Source organism: Cheilinus undulatus, linkage group 14 (assembly GCF_018320785.1).
Source record: "Cheilinus undulatus linkage group 14, ASM1832078v1, whole genome shotgun sequence".
In the NCBI taxonomy this organism is placed as follows: domain Eukaryota; kingdom Metazoa; phylum Chordata; class Actinopteri; order Labriformes; family Labridae; genus Cheilinus; species Cheilinus undulatus.
This window is the reverse complement of record NC_054878.1, coordinates 34,793,852-34,814,943: the sequence shown is the minus strand read 5'-3', so window position 1 is coordinate 34,814,943 and position 21,092 is coordinate 34,793,852. Positions and strand designations below refer to the sequence as shown.

The 21,092-nt window shown below is 36.4% G+C and overlaps 1 protein-coding gene across 1 annotated transcript; it reads right to left on the bottom strand.

Annotated features, from left to right (window-relative positions):
• Positions 1-25: 25 nt before the first annotated feature.
• rars2 (arginyl-tRNA synthetase 2, mitochondrial) lies at positions 26-18,571 on the bottom strand. The gene is made up of 20 exons (XM_041804725.1): positions 18,422-18,571; positions 18,180-18,253; positions 17,993-18,095; positions 17,357-17,440; positions 17,168-17,268; positions 17,009-17,064; positions 14,832-14,915; positions 13,696-13,772; positions 12,788-12,946; positions 10,116-10,222; positions 9,280-9,375; positions 8,273-8,333; positions 7,726-7,802; positions 5,648-5,772; positions 4,232-4,299; positions 4,001-4,110; positions 2,636-2,731; positions 2,405-2,479; positions 789-852; positions 26-128 (listed from the first exon to the last, which is right to left on the bottom strand). Exons 1-20 carry the CDS (start codon positions 18,455-18,457, stop codon positions 42-44), a joined length of 1,740 nt encoding a protein of 579 aa, XP_041660659.1. The 5' UTR covers positions 18,458-18,571; the 3' UTR covers positions 26-41.
• Positions 18,572-21,092: the final 2,521 nt, after the last annotated feature.

Here is a 21,092-nt window from a genome sequence, read left to right as displayed (position 1 = left end):
TTTATTTACAGTAAAAAAGTAACAGTGAAATAACTGATAGTTTACATTTTATCCACTGGTGAAATTCCCAGGATCCTCATCCCATTTGCTAGGACTGTGCAAGCGCTGCTGAACAGCCGTAACCTTGCCTGTAGACATAAAGCACATGAGATAAGATTTAAGTAAAGACTTTTTTTTTCTTTGCTGTAAACAACTCATGAATAGACAATGTCACGACCCATCAGGAAGCATCTGATGGACCTTCTATGCCTTTGGTAACGGATGTGAATTTTTCTGTAATTCCAGTGAAGCCAGCGATCAGCTTTAACTTTGATCATTGCTTCTCAGAGGAGAGCTGTTCACTTTTTGAGTCTCATAGAAGTAGATGTTTTTCACTCTTCAGCAGAATGGGTCCAACAATTAATGATTTAACCGATCAATTAGGACCATGCTTTATTTTATTTCACTGTGTCAGGTAAGGGTTTGAATAGTTGATCAGAATGCATGATTGTTTTTTGTGTATAATGGTGGTCATTGTGTCAGATAAAGCCAACACAGAGCCATAAATATGGACTGTGACTTGACCTCCGTACATGAGGTAGACTTTCTGTTGTAAGATTGTAAGGTGTCTGGAGACAGGTTCTTAATTCATTTAATATGACGCACTACAGGAGATGAAATGACAGATTTTTAAGGCCCATGGGTCCTGAAACCTTTGGATTGTCTGATCGGGCTATAATCATGCTGAAAACATGTAGTCTGAATGTTGCAGTTCAAAGGTAAACCAGAGTTGTATGTGTTTCTCTTACCTGTGCAACATCTTGGGAGCTTCCTTTCACATGCAGCTCTTTGTGTGCCAAGGCGATGAGGTGGCTAAAAAAATAAAAAGGATTGGCAATGAAAGAAACAGAAGAGCTGAGAGAATGGTTTGTAGAAAGAAAAACCTGTTGAACTGAAACTAAACCCCGCACATCAACCAATCCTTTTAAACCACTGGAAATATACTCACTGCATCATGGCTGGTCATCTAAATCAACTCAAAAGAAATAAGCTTTTTGCAGCATAATAAATTATTTCTCAGCTCATTATATTGTACTGCAATAACATCTGACTCAGAGCCAACCAGTATGCATTTCTGAAAATAAAACTATACTAACAGTTTACAATAAAAATAACAGGACCCACTTGTTGCAGCTTTTTTTGTGTAATTTACAAAAAAGGAGGTTTCTCTCCTCAGCTTCTATTTGCAACACACACAGACATTAACTTAGGCATTTTAATAAGATGCTCAAGGGACTTTATAAAAGGCATCTCCTGACCACCACATAAAATGTGGAGTCAGTGACAAAGGCTGGAGCAGAGACACAGAGCATGCAGAAAGGAGTGTGACTAACAGTACTGTGCAGAACTTTGAGGCATGTTTGGGACAAAAAATTGCAGCTGAAGTAAGGCGTGTAATGAAGAGTAAACCCGCCTGAGGACACCATTGGGAAGGAAGGGGGATGAACACAACCAATACCATGCTCTGGATGTCTTTGCATATTACCAGGGGCATGGAGAAAAAGCATCAAAGAATAGCAAAGCCCATGCCTTTAGGGCAAATTCATGGGTGAATGTGGTGAGCTAAGCCCCCCCAAGACCCACCTAGAAAAATTACAAATTAGTTTTGTTTTTGTTGTCATAATCCCAACGTAACAGGCTTACATACACTTGATCTTGACAAAGGATCTATGTATAAACTATCCAGTTTTACGACAGTGTATGAGGGCCAACCTAGAGGACAAAAATAATAAAGAGGATCTGTAGATTTTCAAGAAAGCTAAAAATTCTCAAGTTTAAAAGTCACTAATTTATGGGGGATATATATATATATATATATATATATATATATATATATATATATTTTTTTTTTTTTTTTTTTTTTTTTTTTTTTTACCTTAAAAGTTGGAAATGTATGTGAACCAAAACGGAGTATTTTTGAGACTATAAAGTCAAAAATCCAACCACCATTTCCAAATCTTTACACTGTTGTTAATTTTGATTGATGTTAAAAACTTGACATGTTTGAGTTTCTGCTGTCAAAATTTAAGACTTTATTAACTTTCAAGGGTTTTTTCTTGTAAATACTTTTTTTTTGCATGAAAATGAACAAATTCTCTTGGGTGGAAAAATCTTTAAGGTCGGCTTTTTTACATTATGTTTCTAGTCATGGTTTTGAAAAGTATATATATCTACATCTAAAGACAGGTACAGGGCCCTCCTAAGATCTTTAATAGACAGAAGCCCATGGGCCAACTAATCGACCAACCGAATGGAACGTGTCAACCCTTGTTATCACACGTGCAGAAAGATCTTGTGTGTCTTGAACAAGGCAAACACTGATCAGAAGTTCTATCCCTTTAAGGACCTACATCCTGTTCCTTACCACAGCTTCAGTAAAAAGTTGACCAGGTGTTTAGGTTGCAGATCCTGAGCTGACTGGAACAACACCTCATCATAACTGCCAGAGAGAGAAGAGCACAGCAATATTTAAATTACATACGGAGCAAGTATTGATATCAAATATTGATATTATGCTGCCCGATTGTGGCAGCGCCTTTTATTATCCAGTGTCAACATGACCTGGATGACACATATTAAATACAAGTTTGCTTACCGGAGGAGGTGCTGCAGGATGCTTATACTTGTCTGCTCCAGCAGGAGAGATGGATCAAATGTTGCTACCTGTGCTCCTTCATTTTGCTCTATTAAACTGCAGGGAAAGCAGAGTAACAACTTAGTGTGTATGTTAGCATGCTGCTGGGTTGCTTGGTGGAGATTAGCTTCAAAATCTATACAAACTGTCAAATTATCCTTCACCACAAATTATCTCCACATCTTTAAAGGCACTGAATAAAATATAATACACCTGTTAATTCTTGAATTCAGGTGATCCAATCAGACCTGTTCCAACAGGTGTATAAAATCAAGCACGATGTGACCTCTGTTTCTTACTGACAGACAGAATGCTGGTCTGTCTGACTTTAATTCTCTTTATAAAATAATAAACAGAAATAACTGTCTACTAAATGAAAGATTTATATCTAATTCTTTTGATTTTATAAGTTTTCAACCTGTTTTATGTTTGAAGGTGAATCAGAAAACAAATCAAATACTGAACTCCATACTGATTCACTCTTTAATATTTATTTTATTAAATTTATTCTCTATATTTCACTATAAATACTTATTTCAAACACTTTTTAAATCCCAGCCCATCAGTTATTGGATCTTTTAAAACTGCTGGTGTTTCTGTTCTGTTTAGAGTCCGTTTATTGTCTGTTATAATCTCAGTCTTCCTCTTTAATTTATCTCTGCTGGGGTTGTGAAGTTGCATTGATGTCCACTGTGTAGCAGTGTCCAATCAGAGTGTGATATCCAATAAGGGGGCGTGTCTCTGAGTAAAAAGAGTTCCAGGAAGCCTGATCTCATGTGTCTCTGCTCATAGGTCTTCAAATCTCAGTCCTTGGCCTTCGGTCTTCAGACCAGCTAAGGGTCTTCGTGACGGTCTTCTGGGCAGATCAGAAACTACTGCCGGTTCGACTGAGTACAGATGAATAAATGACTTGGGATATGGCTATGGTTTGATGAGTTCAGTGTGGAAGAGCTTGACTGGCCTGCACAGAGTCATGACCTGAACCCCACTCCAGACATCATTAACTCAGTTCTACATTTTTTTCCCAGGCCCATGTTTATAATCCCCTGAAAATGGCAACCTTCTAGATGAGAACACTGCTTTAGAATACAGAAAATTTATTCAAAGACATTTCTTATTTCTAAGATATTTAAGAACTCAAGTGAATTCAAAAAAAGTTTATGCAGTAAAGAAGTTATTTTGTAATAAGTTAACTGTTTAGCAAAAATCCCACAAAAAGCTGCTTGGGGAAACCAATCAATCTATTGGCATTTCACTTAATATTTTTCCAGTATCAATTCACAAAAACAAAGATGAGAGTTCCTGTAATGGAGTTTGGTTGTTTACCTGCAGAGTCGAGCATGTGTGTACTGCAGAAACACTCCTGTGTCTCCCTGAGCCTGCAGCATCCGCTCCCAATCAAAGGTGTAGTCTGACTGCAGCGGACCTTTGAAGTCCTGAAACAAAGGACATGACAGACATAAAAAAGTCTCATACATTGTGCTGTAATATGAAACAGTAGCTGAACTTTAGACTTTAAGAGGAGCTTTAAGCTGAGGTGTAAAGATAAAGACTCACCTGGACAATTAGTGCACTGATTCCTACTTTCTCTGCTGTGTCCTCTGGATTTTCAAGCTCCTTTGTTGCTGTGAAAAAAAACAAAAGCTAGAATCATTTCCCTCACTAAAGATAGCTGTACATTTCCTTTACTGAACAGTTTGTTCGCCATCACGCGCATGGAAACAGTTGATTTTGTCCACTCCTGAAGCTTTTTCTCTGTCTTTGATAGATGGCTTCCTTCACTTGCTTTGATACCTCTTTGGATTTCATATTTATGGTTCCAGTCAAACAGCTGCCAATTCAACGCTTGAAATCATCTCAAGGCTTTTTAGCTGCTTCATTTAACTTAGACGAAGGAAACGGGCCACCCCTGGTCAGTTTTATGTCCACTTATGAGCCCTGATAATGGAGGTCCTCTGATTAAAATGGCTAAATGGTCAATTATATATTTTTGTGAAACTTAGATGAAAGCTGAAAGTACACACTTAAACCCCATCTTGATTGTTTTATTGCATGTCTATTGTGGTGGAAAATAGAAGTGAAATGATTTAAGTTGTATGGATGTCCAAATACCTTCAGACCTAAATGTACACCAAAGATTAAGGTTGCGGAAGTTGTTTTTTCCTCCTTCCTTTGAAGAGAGACTCAGATCAAGCACAATATCAATATTTGCCCTGCAAACATTAGTTTCATTATACATATAAAGGTAAACACAAATACCAGGGACCATGCAAATATACGGATGACTTAAAAAGTTTCCATATTGAGTCCTTTTGTTTAGATGTCTTGTTCAAAAGCATAAAAAGCATAATGCACAGAAATCTTGCACACTGAGTCCAATGCGTTCATTTTTTTCCCCTGTGAAAATCACAGTACAAGTATATATGGAAGCAGTAAGATGATTTTTTGTTTTCTTTCACCCTCTTTATAAAGAGCGTTGATATAACTTTGGTTCTTAATTAGTACTATACAAACACAAACTAAATACCTGATTATTGCATTCAAGTTATTTGCACAAGGTTGTGGGCTACAGTGCTGTGCCAAGTGCTAAAAAGATTGTTGGATAGAGAAATTGTTTTCATTTCTGTCTTCTTTAAGAGAAGAAAACTTTTGCCCTAAAATTTTGATACTACATGTTTGAAATCCACAGAAAAGGCACTACACGGTGTTTAAAGTGAAGCTTTTTTGCACAGAAGAGAGAGAGAGAGAGGGAGCTGCAGCCGCTACTGTCAAACAACCCTCTAAATTACTTGGACTGATGCAAAATGCTGAAGTTAAACGTGTTCCAAAAATGACCAACAAAGCATAGGACTGTATGTCTCCTGAAACATGCAGCAATGAAACCAGACAGACTCAGTGTGGAAAGGCCGCAAGAGTTAAGTTGGTTCATTGTGGTCAAAAATTGATTTAAATTCAAATGTTTGTTTTTTTTACTTTTTGACTGGCTCATGTTGTGAAGCATCCTGGCCCGAGCTTCATTCAGCATGTCCTCCAGGAACACGACCTCACCGCTCCGAGTCTTCATACCCCTCACCAGGCCAAAGGAAACATGTTGACACCTGAATACAGATATAAATAAATAATACATTTAAACTTAAGTTAAAACACATTTCTATAAGGGCTGGACAGAACATGGTGTTTTAATAGATAAATCAATATATTTTCAAACAACACTGTTTTTTTTTTTATACATATGTTGGTGTTTGTCTGAAAACATGCCTACTGCTCTGTAAAATGACAGCTTACAAAAATAACCACTAACAGGGATATGGATATTGATGAAATCTTTAGTCTAATTTTATTTATTTTAGCATTAGTACAGTTATTAAAAATCAATGATATTGATGCCTGTTTGATACCACTGCAACAAAATTAAAAGTCCTAGACACCCAATAGCGAGCAATACATGCCACGAGATCACAAGGACAACAACAACCACTCATTTAAAACCAAAATATTTAGAAAACATGAAAGGAAACCCCATTTTTTGACAGTTGACTATTTGAATTCTGCATAAAGTGTCCTTTACCCATGGCTGGTTTGAAGCTGACTGTCATTTTTGTATGTTTATAAGGTCAAAACACCACTCAATGATGTATATAAGACATAAAATACTCGTGAAAAAACATTCAGAGTTGCATTTCACTAAATGATTTAATGTACTTTGTCACATTTCAAAACTGCTCGCTGAAACAAATCCAAAACCTCAGATCATCCCTGACAGATGTTTCTCATCAAAGCAGATGTTTGTGGTGGGTTGGGTTATCCAACAGGGCCAAATTATAATATTATGCTTTTCACTTGGCTGATTGCTACAGTCAGTAAAAGCTGGTGAGTATAATCTGGTCAATAAAATAAATTTTTATTTTAATTATTCAGTCAAGAAATCATAATTTTATTTTGATCCCATTTTTATCAATAGTGTAATAATAATTCATCAGATATCGTATCACACAGTTCATCAGCTACAATTGTATGAGGGCCAGCTTTTCCTTGTTCTGGGGGCTGGACTCTCAAATAAAGTTGAATAAATAGACTGTGTGGTCTGATTAACATGTTTTAAAAAATGATTTTATTACTTTCAAATACATGCAATTTTTAACTTCTAAAATCAAGATCAGTCCTTACACCACAGCCAGTCACAAGGGAGTGATTGAGATATTTTAGCTGAATAGATGATAGCTGATGATAGCTGGGGCTGTTATGTTCTCCACCACTGAATATGATGCTAATATGCTGTTTTAAAAGAAAACCACAGTTTTTATTAAGAATGAAGTGATAAATGTGTGTTTATCATGCATCTTGTTAGCTAAAAATGGCTGAGGGGTGGGTTTCTGTGAATATGATCAAACAGTAAACCAATCCAGACAAAACTATTTCAATCTCATTTGTCTTTAGGTTTGTTTTTGCACTTTTCTTCCTCTGCGTATTTCTGAATTTAACAGTATTCTAGGGGCCACATGGGAAGATGTGGGGGGCCTCACTTGGCCTTCAGGCCACTGGTTGGTGATCACTGTCATATCATAACTTTTGTATTTCTAAGACAAATACATGCACGGTTAAGTAAAGATACAGTTATAGCTAGGTAAAGACATTTAACTGAATAACTGTCCTGGTCCCAGAGCACAAGCAGAGCAGGAGAATCGATTTATTGACAGGAATGTCCCGTTGATTATGACAGGTGGTTTTAAGTCCCCTTTCAGTGAGTTATTGTGGACCTTCTTTATGTTGACATTACTAACAAGTTAGCAAGCAGCTAAGTGGTTGTATTTTGACTGTTGAAAACTTCATCAAACTTCACAGAGCTGTAAATTTTGTTAGTGAAGTTGATAACTTCTAAAAACCTTAGTTTTTATGCTATTTAACTTCTGGGTCAAAGCACAGCTTGGAGACTGTGGAGCATGCACACAACACCTAGTCTAGTCTGGCTCTACTGAGGTGTATACATGCAACAGTAAACTGATCTCCAACCATGTTATCCAGACATGGTCGTATTCATGCATCTTTTTCACCTATCAGCCCAAGAATGTCCCAAAGCGAGAAGGATCTGGAATAGATGTTGAAAGTGACTTGACTGACTCTTATCCACCTATGAGAGAAAAAAGGGCATTAAAAGAGTGAAAGAAGAAACAAACTGTTGGAATTGTACATTTATCAGTCTTTATCTGTATAGTGCTTTTCATACAAATCAATTTAGCACAAAAGCTTTACACACAAACAGAATAAGTAAAACAAAAAACATGTTCTCACCCCACCCTAACCCTCCCACTCTTCTACTCTCTTCCCCACCCCATCCCTTACAAAGATATAATTCTGTAAGAACAGGAAATTGCATTCTGAGGAAACACTATCTTGACTTCATAGTGAGGTCAAAATCCCAAAATAACACAAAATGAAATAATGAACAAAATAACATGAAATAAAACAAAATTTAAAAAATGCTAAAATAAGAGTAAAACACTCAAAAGTAGACCAATAAAATTCCATTGTCCCATTCTTGCTTTAAAATACAATTATGTACATAAAATTGAGAGCACTTTATTGAGTCAGACTTCTTACCACATAGATCATCTCATCAAAATTATATTTTTCTTTTCGGTCAACTGCTGCAGCGAGATCTCTGAAATGCAGGGCATGGGAAACAAGCTATTAAAGCCATGAAAAATAATCTGTTTTTTTTTTTTAAATTCCCCCACTTTGCTTTGATTTGTGAATATAAAATCTAATGCCCAAAGTTTGCAGCTTAAACAGTTTCTATTTCTTGCTCATCCATCATGATGAAAGGGACCCCTGCATATTGGGACAAACTGACCTTACTGGATTAACATAATTGTCTTTTACATGTACAGTACTGTCCAGAACTTTTAGGCATGTTTGGGCCAAAATTTGAGGCTGTTTTAAGACATAGATGTGGTAAGTAAGCTGCCACAGGGCACCATGGGGCATGTAGGAGGATTGACACAACACTGGTCTTGCTCTTAATGTCCTTGTAGATTTGGACTGGACTATAAAACTCTATTGGAAGAATAACAATGCAACCATTTGAGATCAGTATGCAGAATGCATTGCACAAATATTTGCAGCATATGCATGAATTCATTTTTGAGTTATCTCAAAATTTAGCAATATAATGCACTTCTTTGAACAACGCATATAAAAGACACTAACATTAATCCAGTCAGTTCAGCATGTCTTATAGACAAGGCTTTTTTAACTACAGACTACTGATAGGGTTTGAGTGGTATTTAACTGCAGCTTATCATCTTTATCAAAATGTATCATGTGTTTTATGAAAGACTATGATGTTACATGAAACAAAGATCACTTCAGTATCATTTAGGCTCACGCAGCAGATTTTTATGAACCATGTCTAATATTTACTCTTAGTTTTTCAACAATTATTAGGTTACAAAACAGAAAATCTTACAATACAAAGTCCTCTCTTTAAAATTAAAAACTCAAGTAAACACATATCAAAAAGGATTATAGTCACTGGGATAAAATAAAGAGAGAGAAAAGGAGGGTAAGAACAAAAAGGGACTAATTGACCGTGTATGAGAGCAGACCTGGTGATGTACAGAGTTGTGCCGTCGCTGCGGAGCACCGTGCATATGCTGCTCATGTCTCCAGCAGGTGACAGATCCACTACACCTGTTCCTTTCCTGTAAACATAATAAACATTCAATCACACATTTTAGGCTCACTTGAAGTCATTTAGTAAGATTTTAGCTTCAACTTTTTTGCTATTACACAAAAACATCACAGCCATGACACAACAATTGTACAATTTTTAATGCTATGGCAACATAGGTAAACACCAGAAAACTCAAAGCTCATTAATACTATGTCCAAATCACTCATTTCTTCTCTATTATTGGGTATTTTTAGGAACTTTATAAATGATTTCAAGGCTTAAAATAAAATTTGAAATAGCCCATAAAATGATTAATGAATGGGGCCTTTTTAAGTTTTAATATCCGCCTCTCTTGTGGATAAAATCTGCACAATCTTTTAAAGCTACCTCCAATATTTAAAACAACTTCTTGACAGTAAAAAGAGGAACACTGACTTGCCAGATCACTTAATTACTTGCCAACTCTACAGTGCACTACAGAAAAAGCTGATCCTCCAGCAAAACACTAATGCAGATAAAGCACTCACCCTCCTTTTTCTGTGTTTCTCCCTAACTTCTTGACAGTGCTGTGTTGTTCTGCCCTGACTGCAAACTACCTAATAATACTCAGTGACAGCCAACTATACATTAACATTATTCATTAAGTGCATGAGGTCATTTTTGGACATTAAATCTATAGTAGCTCCTGAGAAAATGAACAAACTGAAACCCACTGACTTCCTTTTAAATGTGTGCTGAGAGCCTGTCATGCAAATGAGAGTCACCTACTCTGAGATTTTCAGGAGGCCTCGACTCTGCAGCTGCTGCACCACCTCCTGCGCACGATCCTGGTGAAAGGATTCTCCGCAGTAAACGTCAAAGTGGACCCCCAACCGCTGCAAACATTTGAAATAAACACTTTTTACAACAGCTGATCTCAATTTTAATAAGGCCAGAAAACTTCAACACTACAGTTGGATATTAAATCAACAACCAAGAATCTCTGTATCATCTTTGCCTGGTACATATCTCGGCACTATTATGCTGCTAAACTTTTAAAGCCGTTTCCTGCAGCTATAAAACCCTGCAAAAATACCAGATCGGTAGTGTCCACATCATTTGTTGGCCTGTTAATTTACAACCCTTTTTCTACATCTACATTTTAGTTAAAGTCCTTAATTATAACAAGATGTTTTTAAGATAGGTACATGTAGAATTTCCAAACTGGCATGTCTAAATTTATTTATTTATTTTTTTTTGTTTTGGTTGAGTACTTACATTACCTCCAATTTTTCAGACAGTTTTCAAAGCCAGAGAATTCCTTCATTTTCATATGTGTAACGGAACTTGCACAGACTGCATCACAACCCTGTCACCATGTCTCTACACTTACTGATAAGCGGTGCTTTAACACTTTCCTCAGACTGCATGTGTTCATTTCAGACTGTATTTAAGTATTATCATCCTAAATTCATCCAAACTGTAACGGTGAAGATACTGGACAAAAATATCTGACTTAAAACAAGAGGCTTTCCTTTGTGAATCTGTTTACATTTTTTGAACAGGCGTCTGCCCAGACACCTATATTTTCTTTACTTTTGTTAAGAGATGATTTTTAGTGATGATTTAGCTGGTTTGACAGGAATGCCATGTGCCCATACAGCTGCTTTTCTGTAGAAGATGACTTCAAAACAATAACCAACAATAACCATGAACTCTTACATGCTAATAAAGGAAGGCTGATCATAGAATACTTCAAATACACCTACAAATGAATAGCACTGTATCTTATTTATACAAGTATGTTATAATGGTGAGGGCATTTGTGACCTAAAAGTGGCTTACCTGGTTCATATTGTGTATGATGAACATGTGTCTGTTACAGTGTCTGCTACAACAAGAGACATCCAGTAGATGTCAAGATACTAAAAACTATAATTATGTAGCTTTAGAAACTGCTGAAAATATCTGAGGTAATGTAAGTTCTGAGCTAATAGATAGATTTAACACTGGAGAGGTCATTTTTTAAATCAATGTAGACAATTCTGTGTACCTTTAAAACTCTAGAGAGGAACTTTAGTTCTGTGTCAATTTTTGGTGCCCCCTGTTGACAAAGTAGTACATTTAATTGTGTCCAGCATCTTTCCTATATAATAAATCTTCCTGCTCTTAAAAGTCAAATTTATCACACCTTGAGAATCTGAAGTCTTTTCACACTTGGTATCAGGGATAAATTTTATTTACTCAAACTACTGTAATTGAGTAGTTTTTTGGGGTACTTCTACTTTTTTAGTACATTTTGAATTCAGTAATTTTACTTTTACCTAGAGGTCTGACTTTACCCGAAAAACCTTGTGTTGTTATTGCCAATAAGGAAAGTTAATAATGTACCATACAGCTCCTCAGTCGCTACCAAGGCTAGGCACTTATTAAAGATTTAGATTAAATCCTTATTTCTATTTCAGTTTTCAAATCACAGAAGCTGCAATATTACTTTGACCTGAAATATGTGTCAAAATGCTCTACACATCATGCAAATGTTGATGCATCTTTTTTTCTAGAATAGTTTGGAAAAAAATCCCTTTTCTTATTTTTCTATTTTTTTTCTTATTCAAAATGGGAATTTCATAAAAGTGATCATTCCCTTCAACACAACAGCTAAGATTGCATCTGCAATATGAGTCAAAATAACTGTAGATATTAGTTCAAAATTCAGCCCTAGTTTCACATCATAATTCAATTATTTTCAATAATTGTACATCAAATCGCAAATGCAATATTGGGAAAAATAGTGCAATTAAATTATTTTATGAAATGGTTCAACCATGATAGCAACTCAGTGCTTAAAGTACACTTTAAATCAAATACTTTTACTCTAGTAGATTTATAGATCAATACTTTCATGTAAGGAAATTTTATTCAGGTAAGTGTACTTTTATTCCAGTACAATTGTCGTGTACTTTTTCCACCCCTGCTTGAAATAAACTGAAATTTTCCTGAAATTACCGAGTTGAGCGCATTAGTGAACACAAACAGCTGAATTTTCACCCAGACTTTATTTTAAATTTCCCCCTCCCCATCCTGTCCTTGTCTGACAGGCAGACTGAAGGACAGCTTCCTGCTGTGAGGGACAAGTGTGAACAAACAAATCTGGAAATTTTCCTTGTAAATGAAATGTGAACACATTGTGTTCCTGGATCATGCTGTTAATTCCTCTGTCTGAAACCTGTCTTGAGACAGCAGCTTTTAAAGGTTTTAATAATAAAATAAGTGTATAGACACAGTGTTGTAGGTCATAAAGAGAAGATCAGCATTGATTATCTGTTTCATGAAAAGTCAGAAACTCCTCACATGAGGTTCATTTTCATGTTAAACGTCTTTATCATTTGATTTTCTTTCATCCTTGTTTTACGTGTCTCAGAGCCTAAGCTTGGGTCACCTAGTCTTGCAGCTGCTCATACCTTATAAACTTGTTGATACTCGTCCACTGTGATCTCTCTGAACTGTTGCCATAGAGACACAGCCTCGCTCTCATGCTGCTCCAGCTGTCTAAAGAAATCCCTGGCGGCCTGTTTCATATTCTCATTGTGCTCTGCTTCCTTGTTCACATGGACATAAACCTGCAACACAAAAACACCCTGAAAAAAATTCTGCAGAAGCACCACAATGATGCCACAGAAACATTTTTAACTGCATTTATATGTATTCTTAATCTCACTGTAAATTTATCCACCAAATACACTGCCTGGCCAAAAAAAAGGCGCCACCAAAAAAAGGTCACACACTCTAATATTTCGTTGGACCACCTTTAGCTTTGATTACAGCACGCATTCCCTGTGGCTTTGTTTCAGTAAGCTTCTGCAATGTCACAAGATTTATTTCCATCCAGTGTTGCATTAATTTTAATATTGTTGATGGGAGAGTCTGACCACTGGTGCAAAGCCTTCTCCAGCACATCCCAAAGATTCTCAATGGGGTTAAGGTCTGGACTCTGTGGTGGCCAATCCATGTGTGAAAATGATGTCTCATGCTCCCTGAACCACTCTTTCACAATTTGAGCCCAATGAATCCTGGCATTGTCATCTTGGAATATGCCCGTGCCATTAGGGAAGAAAAAATCCATTGTTTAAGAAATGACAAGTTACTCATTGCATCAGCGGGGGTTGAATAACTTGTTGCCAGCTGAAAGATAATCTCCCATGCAGTAATGATCCAATAGGAGGCTCGTACCTATTTGCTTAGTTAAATCTAGGTGGCGACTTTTTTTTTTGGCCAGGCAGTGTATGTCTGAAAGAGGATCATAATGTTTATGCAGAGCTGGCCCAGATAAATCACAGATAATCAGTGTCACTGACTTTTGTCTTCTTACCTCAAACAAATGCTGCAAGGGATTCTGTTTCAGTTTCTCCTGACATCCAAACTGACCAAACCCAGCTCCCAGCAAACCTGAAATACAAAAACACAAACTGGTTTCATCCTTTTCTAAAGTCTAAGATTGTTTGTTATGAGTAATAAGGTAATAACTAAATTTAATATTTAGAGCCTGATCAGATATGAGATGGAAGTCTGGTTCAACAGTCTCCCTGTCCAATTCTAATCCAAGATTAAATCCATATTTGAGAGAACTGTAGTCAGTCAGCCACAAAGGACTTTGGAGGGCACTTCTCATATTCTTTATTCATATTGACATAATGGCAATCTTAGCTTTAAACTGCACAGAAATATTATCTTACCACTCTGACATCCTATACCCGATGAAAACAGCCTAAAACGAAAACATGATCCTCTGATCAAGACCACACACCCTGAGTCCATGAAAAAATACAGTCTTTGCTGTAAACCAGAACACAAAGTATCAACATGGACAAAGCAGCTGAACGGGTTATCTAGGAGATGACCTGGTAGATTTTCTCATCATGAATTAGCTCCAGGGTATAATGATCACTGACTGAACAAGGGTCTAGCCTCATCTCCTCAGTTTTATTTGACAGAGGGGGCTGGCATGGCTTTTATTTTAAAGTTGCTATGTTGTCTATGATCAATTTCCGTCTTGGGACAATAAAGTTGATCGTTTTCCTTAACCCTTTCATCCCTTGGCCCTTTTCCAGCATTCAAGCTAGAAAATGACATACAAATACACAGAATATTCCTCTGCAACTACAAGGTCTACATGAATAAGCTTGGCATCAATGTAAAGATAACTTTTTAAAGGTTTCAGATGCGTAAAAATCCCTGAAGAAGTTACTGGGACTGACTAAATAAAGATGGAACATAACAGCAATGAAAGATTTATTGTGTCCACCTAAAAAAAATTCAGTGTAAATATTGCCTGTGAAATGCCAAGCCAAGGTTCCTGGGGTTAAAATGGTGTGTCACATGACCATATCCGTGCACATTTAGACTGCTGTATGTGTCTTTCAGGAGAAGGAGGGGGCTGCCCCCGACACCTCTCAGGATGTAAAGGTTAAGATCAGGATGTAGTATTTTAGATATTACGGTACTCACCGAACTGCATTCCCCAGTCTCCAAGGTAGTTCATCCTGATAACATTATGACCAAGAGCCTGCTTCAAGTTAGCGATGAAGTTACCTGAAGACAGACATGTCAAGATCAGAGGTGGAAAAAGTACCAATATATCGTATTCAAGTGAAAGTACAGTTACTTTGTTAAAATGTACTTAGGTACAAGTAAAAGTACTAGCTTATAAATCCACTTAGCCATTTAGAGTTAACTCAAAGTGCTGAGTAGCAACTTATGATAACCAAGGGACTTTCACAGTGAAATATGACCTTTCCTTAATGTGCGATCACTATAACATTAAAACCAATCTTCAGTCACTCTGTTTATAATAAGGTGTGACTTAACCTCAAGTAAAACGCAACAGCTGTTTTGGATGAAATGTGTAATCATTCCCTCCCTATGTGCTTCTGACTGTCGTGTGTTGAAAACCAGACGACTGGCCATTTTCTTGTTGTTCACAGAAAGCTTGGATCTTCTCTGCTTGGCTTTTAGTGTTAATTTTTTACTCAGTACTTGATGATTTTTAAAATGTAATAAAGTACAGTACTTCCCCCAAAATATACTTAAGTAAAATAAAAAGTAATAATTTCAAAAGGTACTCAAAAAAGCACAAGTACATAAGAAAGCTACTCAATTACGGTAATTTGAGTAAATGTAGTTATCTACTTTCCACTCCCGGTAAAGATAAATATTATTCATAGCAGTCCTAAGTAGCAGGAAATGTGTGGTAATGCTAAGAGTTGAAATGAGATTGCAAAACAATCCAGGAAAATGTAGAAATAAACAAAAAACATTAACATGTTCAAAAGATCTGCCTGCATTAAGACCAAAAATGATGAAAGATCAGGATGATGCTGAAGATGATTAGTATGTTAAGATCTCTAAGTAGAGTGCTGAAATATTGAAGAAAACATTAAAATGACTCAGCATTCCTACAGAATATCATGTTTTAAAGTCTGATAACTATACACCAATCCAAATTAATTTTCCTTACTCTACCCATATAAAGCCCATCTTATAACATTCTAATGAAACTTGCATGAAAGGACATGTCATGTAAGTAGTGAAAATTTAACTCAACACTGCACTCTGGTGGACAAACTGCAGAACAGTCGAATTTCCAACCAGATTTGCCATTTCTGTGCTAAAATGTACTTCATTTCATTTTACCTAAACATCATGGTGTGAAAATTAGTATGCCTCATACCAGGTATATTTGAATATCTAAGAAATACAGTTTTGCTACATAGCACATAAAATGTGTGTGTGGCGTTTTTTTCAATAATAAAAAGCATTTATTCAACTGAAAAAAGGAACACCCCTTTCCTTTTCTTTGGGGCTGACTGTACCTCATAATAATTGCACAACATGTTTTAAAAGTAGGAAAGTACTCCAGCCCCAAGCAGAATGCTGAGACAGAACAGAGCAGTCTTTTTCAACCAGAGTGCTATTAAAATCAACCAAGAAATACTTGGGAAGATCATTACCTATCCATAAATTAATAATCAGAAGTATTTTTTGTGCATTTGCATTTTTTCTGAACCATGTCAGCGTCTAAGTCATCAAATATATAGGTGTATATCCCAGTAGAAGGAGATATAATATCACCTTGCCAATTATCTCTGTAAAACAGAGAACAATAAAACGTATGGATGAATGTCCACTAATGGCCTCTGTACTTCATAGAACAAAGTTGCCAAACAATGAAAACAGCTCCCCACTTTTATGTCCCTTCCCACCAGTTGAGAATCACTGCTGCACAGGTTTATCTTGTTAATTCTATTACTACATGTATTGTGTGTCAGTCAAATAATTTTTTTTTCGATTTTCAATCAATACAGCTTGACCAAGGTGACTTGTGTTTTTTCAGACTTTCAAGGGTGCCTTGACAGAAAAAGGTTGAGAAATGCTGGTCCAGAGTTGAGATAAAAACAGTTCTTTAGTCATGTTGGAGTTAAAATTTTAAGATATTTCTTCCATCAATATCTTATAGATTTCTACTTTTTTTACTTCTGCCCTGCTGTAAAACTGAGATACTTTTTATACGGTCACTGTGCCAACAAAAAGTCACACTGATTCACTCAATATATCTACATAAACATTTATCAATATGGTTTTTGGCTTCATTTGCCAGACAAATTAGTTCAGGCAACAATCCTCACCAATAATCGTAGATCGCAGATGACCAGCGTGAAATTTTTTGGCGATATTTGGAGAGCTGAAAAACAGACACGGGCAATAATATTCTACTGTAAAATCTATTAAGGGATTTGTGTGTATATTTTGTTTAAAAATGATCATTTAACATTTATGTAACACACCTATACTCCACTAATGTTGTTCCTCTGTGAAGAGTTTTGAAAAGTTCACTGTTCAACCCAAATTTCTCATTCTCCCCCTTTCCAAATGGCTCCAACACTTTCTATAAAAGAAGAAAAAGAGCAGATCACAATCACATCCAAAACAGACAAGACTTGTTTTGCCAGTGTAGGAAAGAAACAGTGACCAACCTGGACAAGAAGTTTTCGATTGACTTTAAAGTTGATCACTCCAGGTCCAGCAGAAGTGTGCTCCACCACACTGTCCTGCTTTAACTGGAAAACACAAAGACAATTTGGAAAGAATAAATATATCAAAAATGTTGGCAATATACAGTGTGTGCAATTAAGGTGGTAACAAGAGTTTGATATTTCTCTAATCCACATCAAAATATTACCCAACATTTGGGCATCTTTGTAATTCATTTTTTCCCTGCAGTATCAGAACAGCATCAATAACTTCTGATTTTTACTAGAATCACAGCAAACGGTTTGGTATTGTGACAATCTTTCAATAAAGTACTAAAAATTGGGCTATAACAAGGCAATTTAAGTAGGAAAATCTAAAACCTTAGAGGGAAAATGCCTACTGATAAGAACCATGTATTAAAGATGTTTTGCATTGTTATTTTACTGTTTATTTAAAAAATTATTTAAAAAAAAAATTCTCTACATTTATAGTGAGTTTTTACTGCATTGTATGGTATCACTGCATCCCTTGCCCTGAATCATATTATTCACAAAGAATACAAGTATTTAAACAAAACAGTTATACATGTAAGACCTGTTGAAATCTTTTACATCATCATTTTCTGAGATAAATTTCACCTGATTGGCCAAGTTTTCAGTCTGCTGCTGAATGTCACCACTGGATGGTAAAATCCCACTGGTTCGTAATGTGTTAATGGACAGTTTGAAGTCAGAAGTCTGCCTGAGGAGGTAAAGTTCATTGAGCTTGTTAGATACTGGTAAAATATAAAAGAGTCTATTTATGTTAAACAAAAGCAAACTTAACTGTTTCTTAAAAACTGGAACTGCTGACAGAGCAGGAATAAAGACATCCTCAGCCTGCTGCAGCGTCCTCCCAAGCTAAGCATGAAAAGACACGTAAACGCTGTCATCTTCAGTGAAAAACATTACTGTGAAATAGTTGAAAAGTGTAAAAACTGTCCTGCGACCCTCCTTGGCCAAGGGTCAAGGCATGTTGAGTTAGCATTAGCTTTAAATATCAACGTCAAAGACTCTCAGTCTCTCTACCTTTGCTGCGATGCTTCTCCTGAAGAAACAGGCCATTTTAGACCTAAAAATATTATATAATGATAAACTAGTGGCTAAATAACTACATTTATATGCTGTATGGTCTGTTGGTTCACATTGGTGTAGCTGCTGTACTTCCTTATTCGCAACACCGCTTCCTCTCGGCTTGTCGAATCACGAGCCTCGTTCGCAAGTAACGTCAACCGCTAGAAAAGGTTCGCTCGATTATTGTCTCACTTGCTCCCGACGGTGAGTTTCGTCTGGGTAATTTTATTCACTTAGAACCAAACAAAGCCGTTAAAATGGAAAAAGAAGCTGTTAAAATGTATATTGTTTCTATAAGGTTTAACAACCAAAATCTAGCGAACTACTTTAGCGCTGTTGGTTAACTCCATGGCAACATAAAACACAATAGCAGGGAGAGGAAGTGAAAAATTTCCAACTGTTGATAGTATTGTTTTCTTTTCAAGTTTGAAAATATCTCTGTGTGTTTTTTAATATGATTTTTGAAATTTATTGTAAGGGGTTAATTAAAACAACAAAACAACACACAAAAAGAAGAGGACTATGAAAAGACAGCCACAAAACAAAGACATGTAACAAAAAATATGTTTCAAAACTAATGTAACACACACAAAAAGAAGTCAACAGCATTCTTGTATAGCATTTTAATAGAAGAAATATTGATTAAAAAACATGAGAGGGGAATAATAATTTCAGTCTGTTCAATTTGTTTTTCTTATCCTTTTGTTTCCCCAAATGAGATGGGACTCAAACCTGGAGTTAGTCCACGGCCCATCCCCTCTGTAGTAAACCTGTGATTTCAAATGATAAGCCATATCATGAACTAGAGCAGGCTGCTTACTTTTAAAAAATATCCAGATTCAGTGTAGTAGAGATGCTTTCCATTGGTATACCATGTAATAGATTTATGTACCACTTTGTTACTGTTGGAGGTTTATCTTTAATCCACTAATATATAGTGAAAATATAATCCCACCTACTTCTGGCATTTTTTACACAGTAAAGAAATGCTGGAGCTACATTTATGCAGAAATGGAGGTGTATGATGTCTCTTATGAAGTATTCAATACTGACTTCACTTAAACTGATTACATGTAAAGATTTTGTTTTAAATTTAAAACGCTTTCAAGCACTCTTTCTGACTAGGCTGGATTTTGGGGTTCTTGTGATTTTATCAGTGTTTTATGGATCCAAGGACTGCAGCTTCTGACAAAAAAAAGGGAAATGTAATTTTTTTAGTGATATTCAGGATTAGAGAGAAGCTGTCATGGGTGCTTCTGGCATATTATCAGGAAACTGAATAGAGGTGAGTATTAAGTTTCAGATCTGAGAATATGCAAAAACAGTCTCTGGATGATAATCTGAATTTAGCCTGGAGTTAAAAGGACATACGTGCCTATGTCGCAAACAAGTCTCCTATTGTTTTTACACCTTTTCAAGCCCAAAGTTGTTCACCTCTTTCCTGACTTGGTTTTATTAAAGCAGAACAAATGTATGAGCCCATGACATCAACAATCTTGTTGGAGAATTACCCTGCTCCCTAACGCTACACTGATATAAAATCACCAAGCAGCTCATCTCAGTAGTCTGTTGTTAGCCAATGTCACTGCCTGCATTTAAAGTTAACAGTGAGTTACATGCTTTGCTTTTGTTCATTGTGAGTTAAATTTCCCAAATCAATCAGCCACAGTGGCCTATGGGTCATAAAAGGTATCATAACAATGAGATTCGTGCCAGAAAACAGTAAATTGAATCCCCAACTACTCTCTCTGCTCTGGCACAGAGCCAGGCAGCCGGTGACTGATCAGAGGCATTTTTGAATTTGAGAGGATTGCAATCTTGTGAGTGGGTGTGGCTTTAGCTCATTCAACTGACACGCCCACAACATCCTAGAGCAGATTTTACTGCATCATTTTTCATGACTTTGGAGCTTTTTTATAAACTTTTTTCGATTTTTTTCATTACTCAAATTTGGCTTAGCAGTTCATATCACAGTGGCCTGATTTTTTTGTATCACTTTACAGGGACTTTAAGAGAAAAAATTGTCTCGAGGCACAACACATTCATATACAAAATAGCCTCTTAAACATTTGTTCTAGTATCTGTAGTCATTATGTATAGTAATGATGTTGTACAAATTCCCATGGCACACCATTTGAGAACCACTTCTGTAAGTTTACACCACAGCAGAGTTGGTCATGAGTTATCTAGCTTGTCTGAATCACACAACAGACTCATTTAACTCATTGCATTGATAAATTGCATATGTCTAATCATGGGCACAATGTAGTTATAGTTCAGTAGAATGGTGAATTTGCTTGGCAAAAGGTCAGTTCCATCCAGTCAAGATGTGCAACTACTTTAATTATACGTTTAGTTGACTGTTTTCATCAGTCAGGGCAGCTAGGATGTTCAGTACATCACCACTTTCATGTAAAATTGGTTTATTAGTGGATTCCATGGTTTCTGAAAGCCTATTTTTGGGCTTCACCTTGCCAGCTTCCTAAATAGCTTGTTGGTTCATATCCGCACCTAACCTAGAAATCAGCATTCAGGATGGTTGTACATAAACCCACTGACAGGTATCAAACGCTTGATCCCATTAAAGGATGGGGTCTGCTTTGGTAAAACAATGAAATCTCAAACA

Coding starts and splice junctions, on each gene's coding strand:
- rars2 (XM_041804725.1), bottom strand. CDS start 18,457: ATGGCCTGTTTCTTCAGGAGAAGCATCGCAGCAAAG. Junction 17,065..17,167: donor ACAACATTAGTGGAGTATAG/GTGTGTTACATA, acceptor TCTGTTTTTCAG/CTCTCCAAATATCGCCAAAA. Junction 4,300..5,647: donor CAACATGAGCCAGTCAAAAA/GTAAAAAAAACA, acceptor TTTTTTTCACAG/CAACAAAGGAGCTTGAAAAT.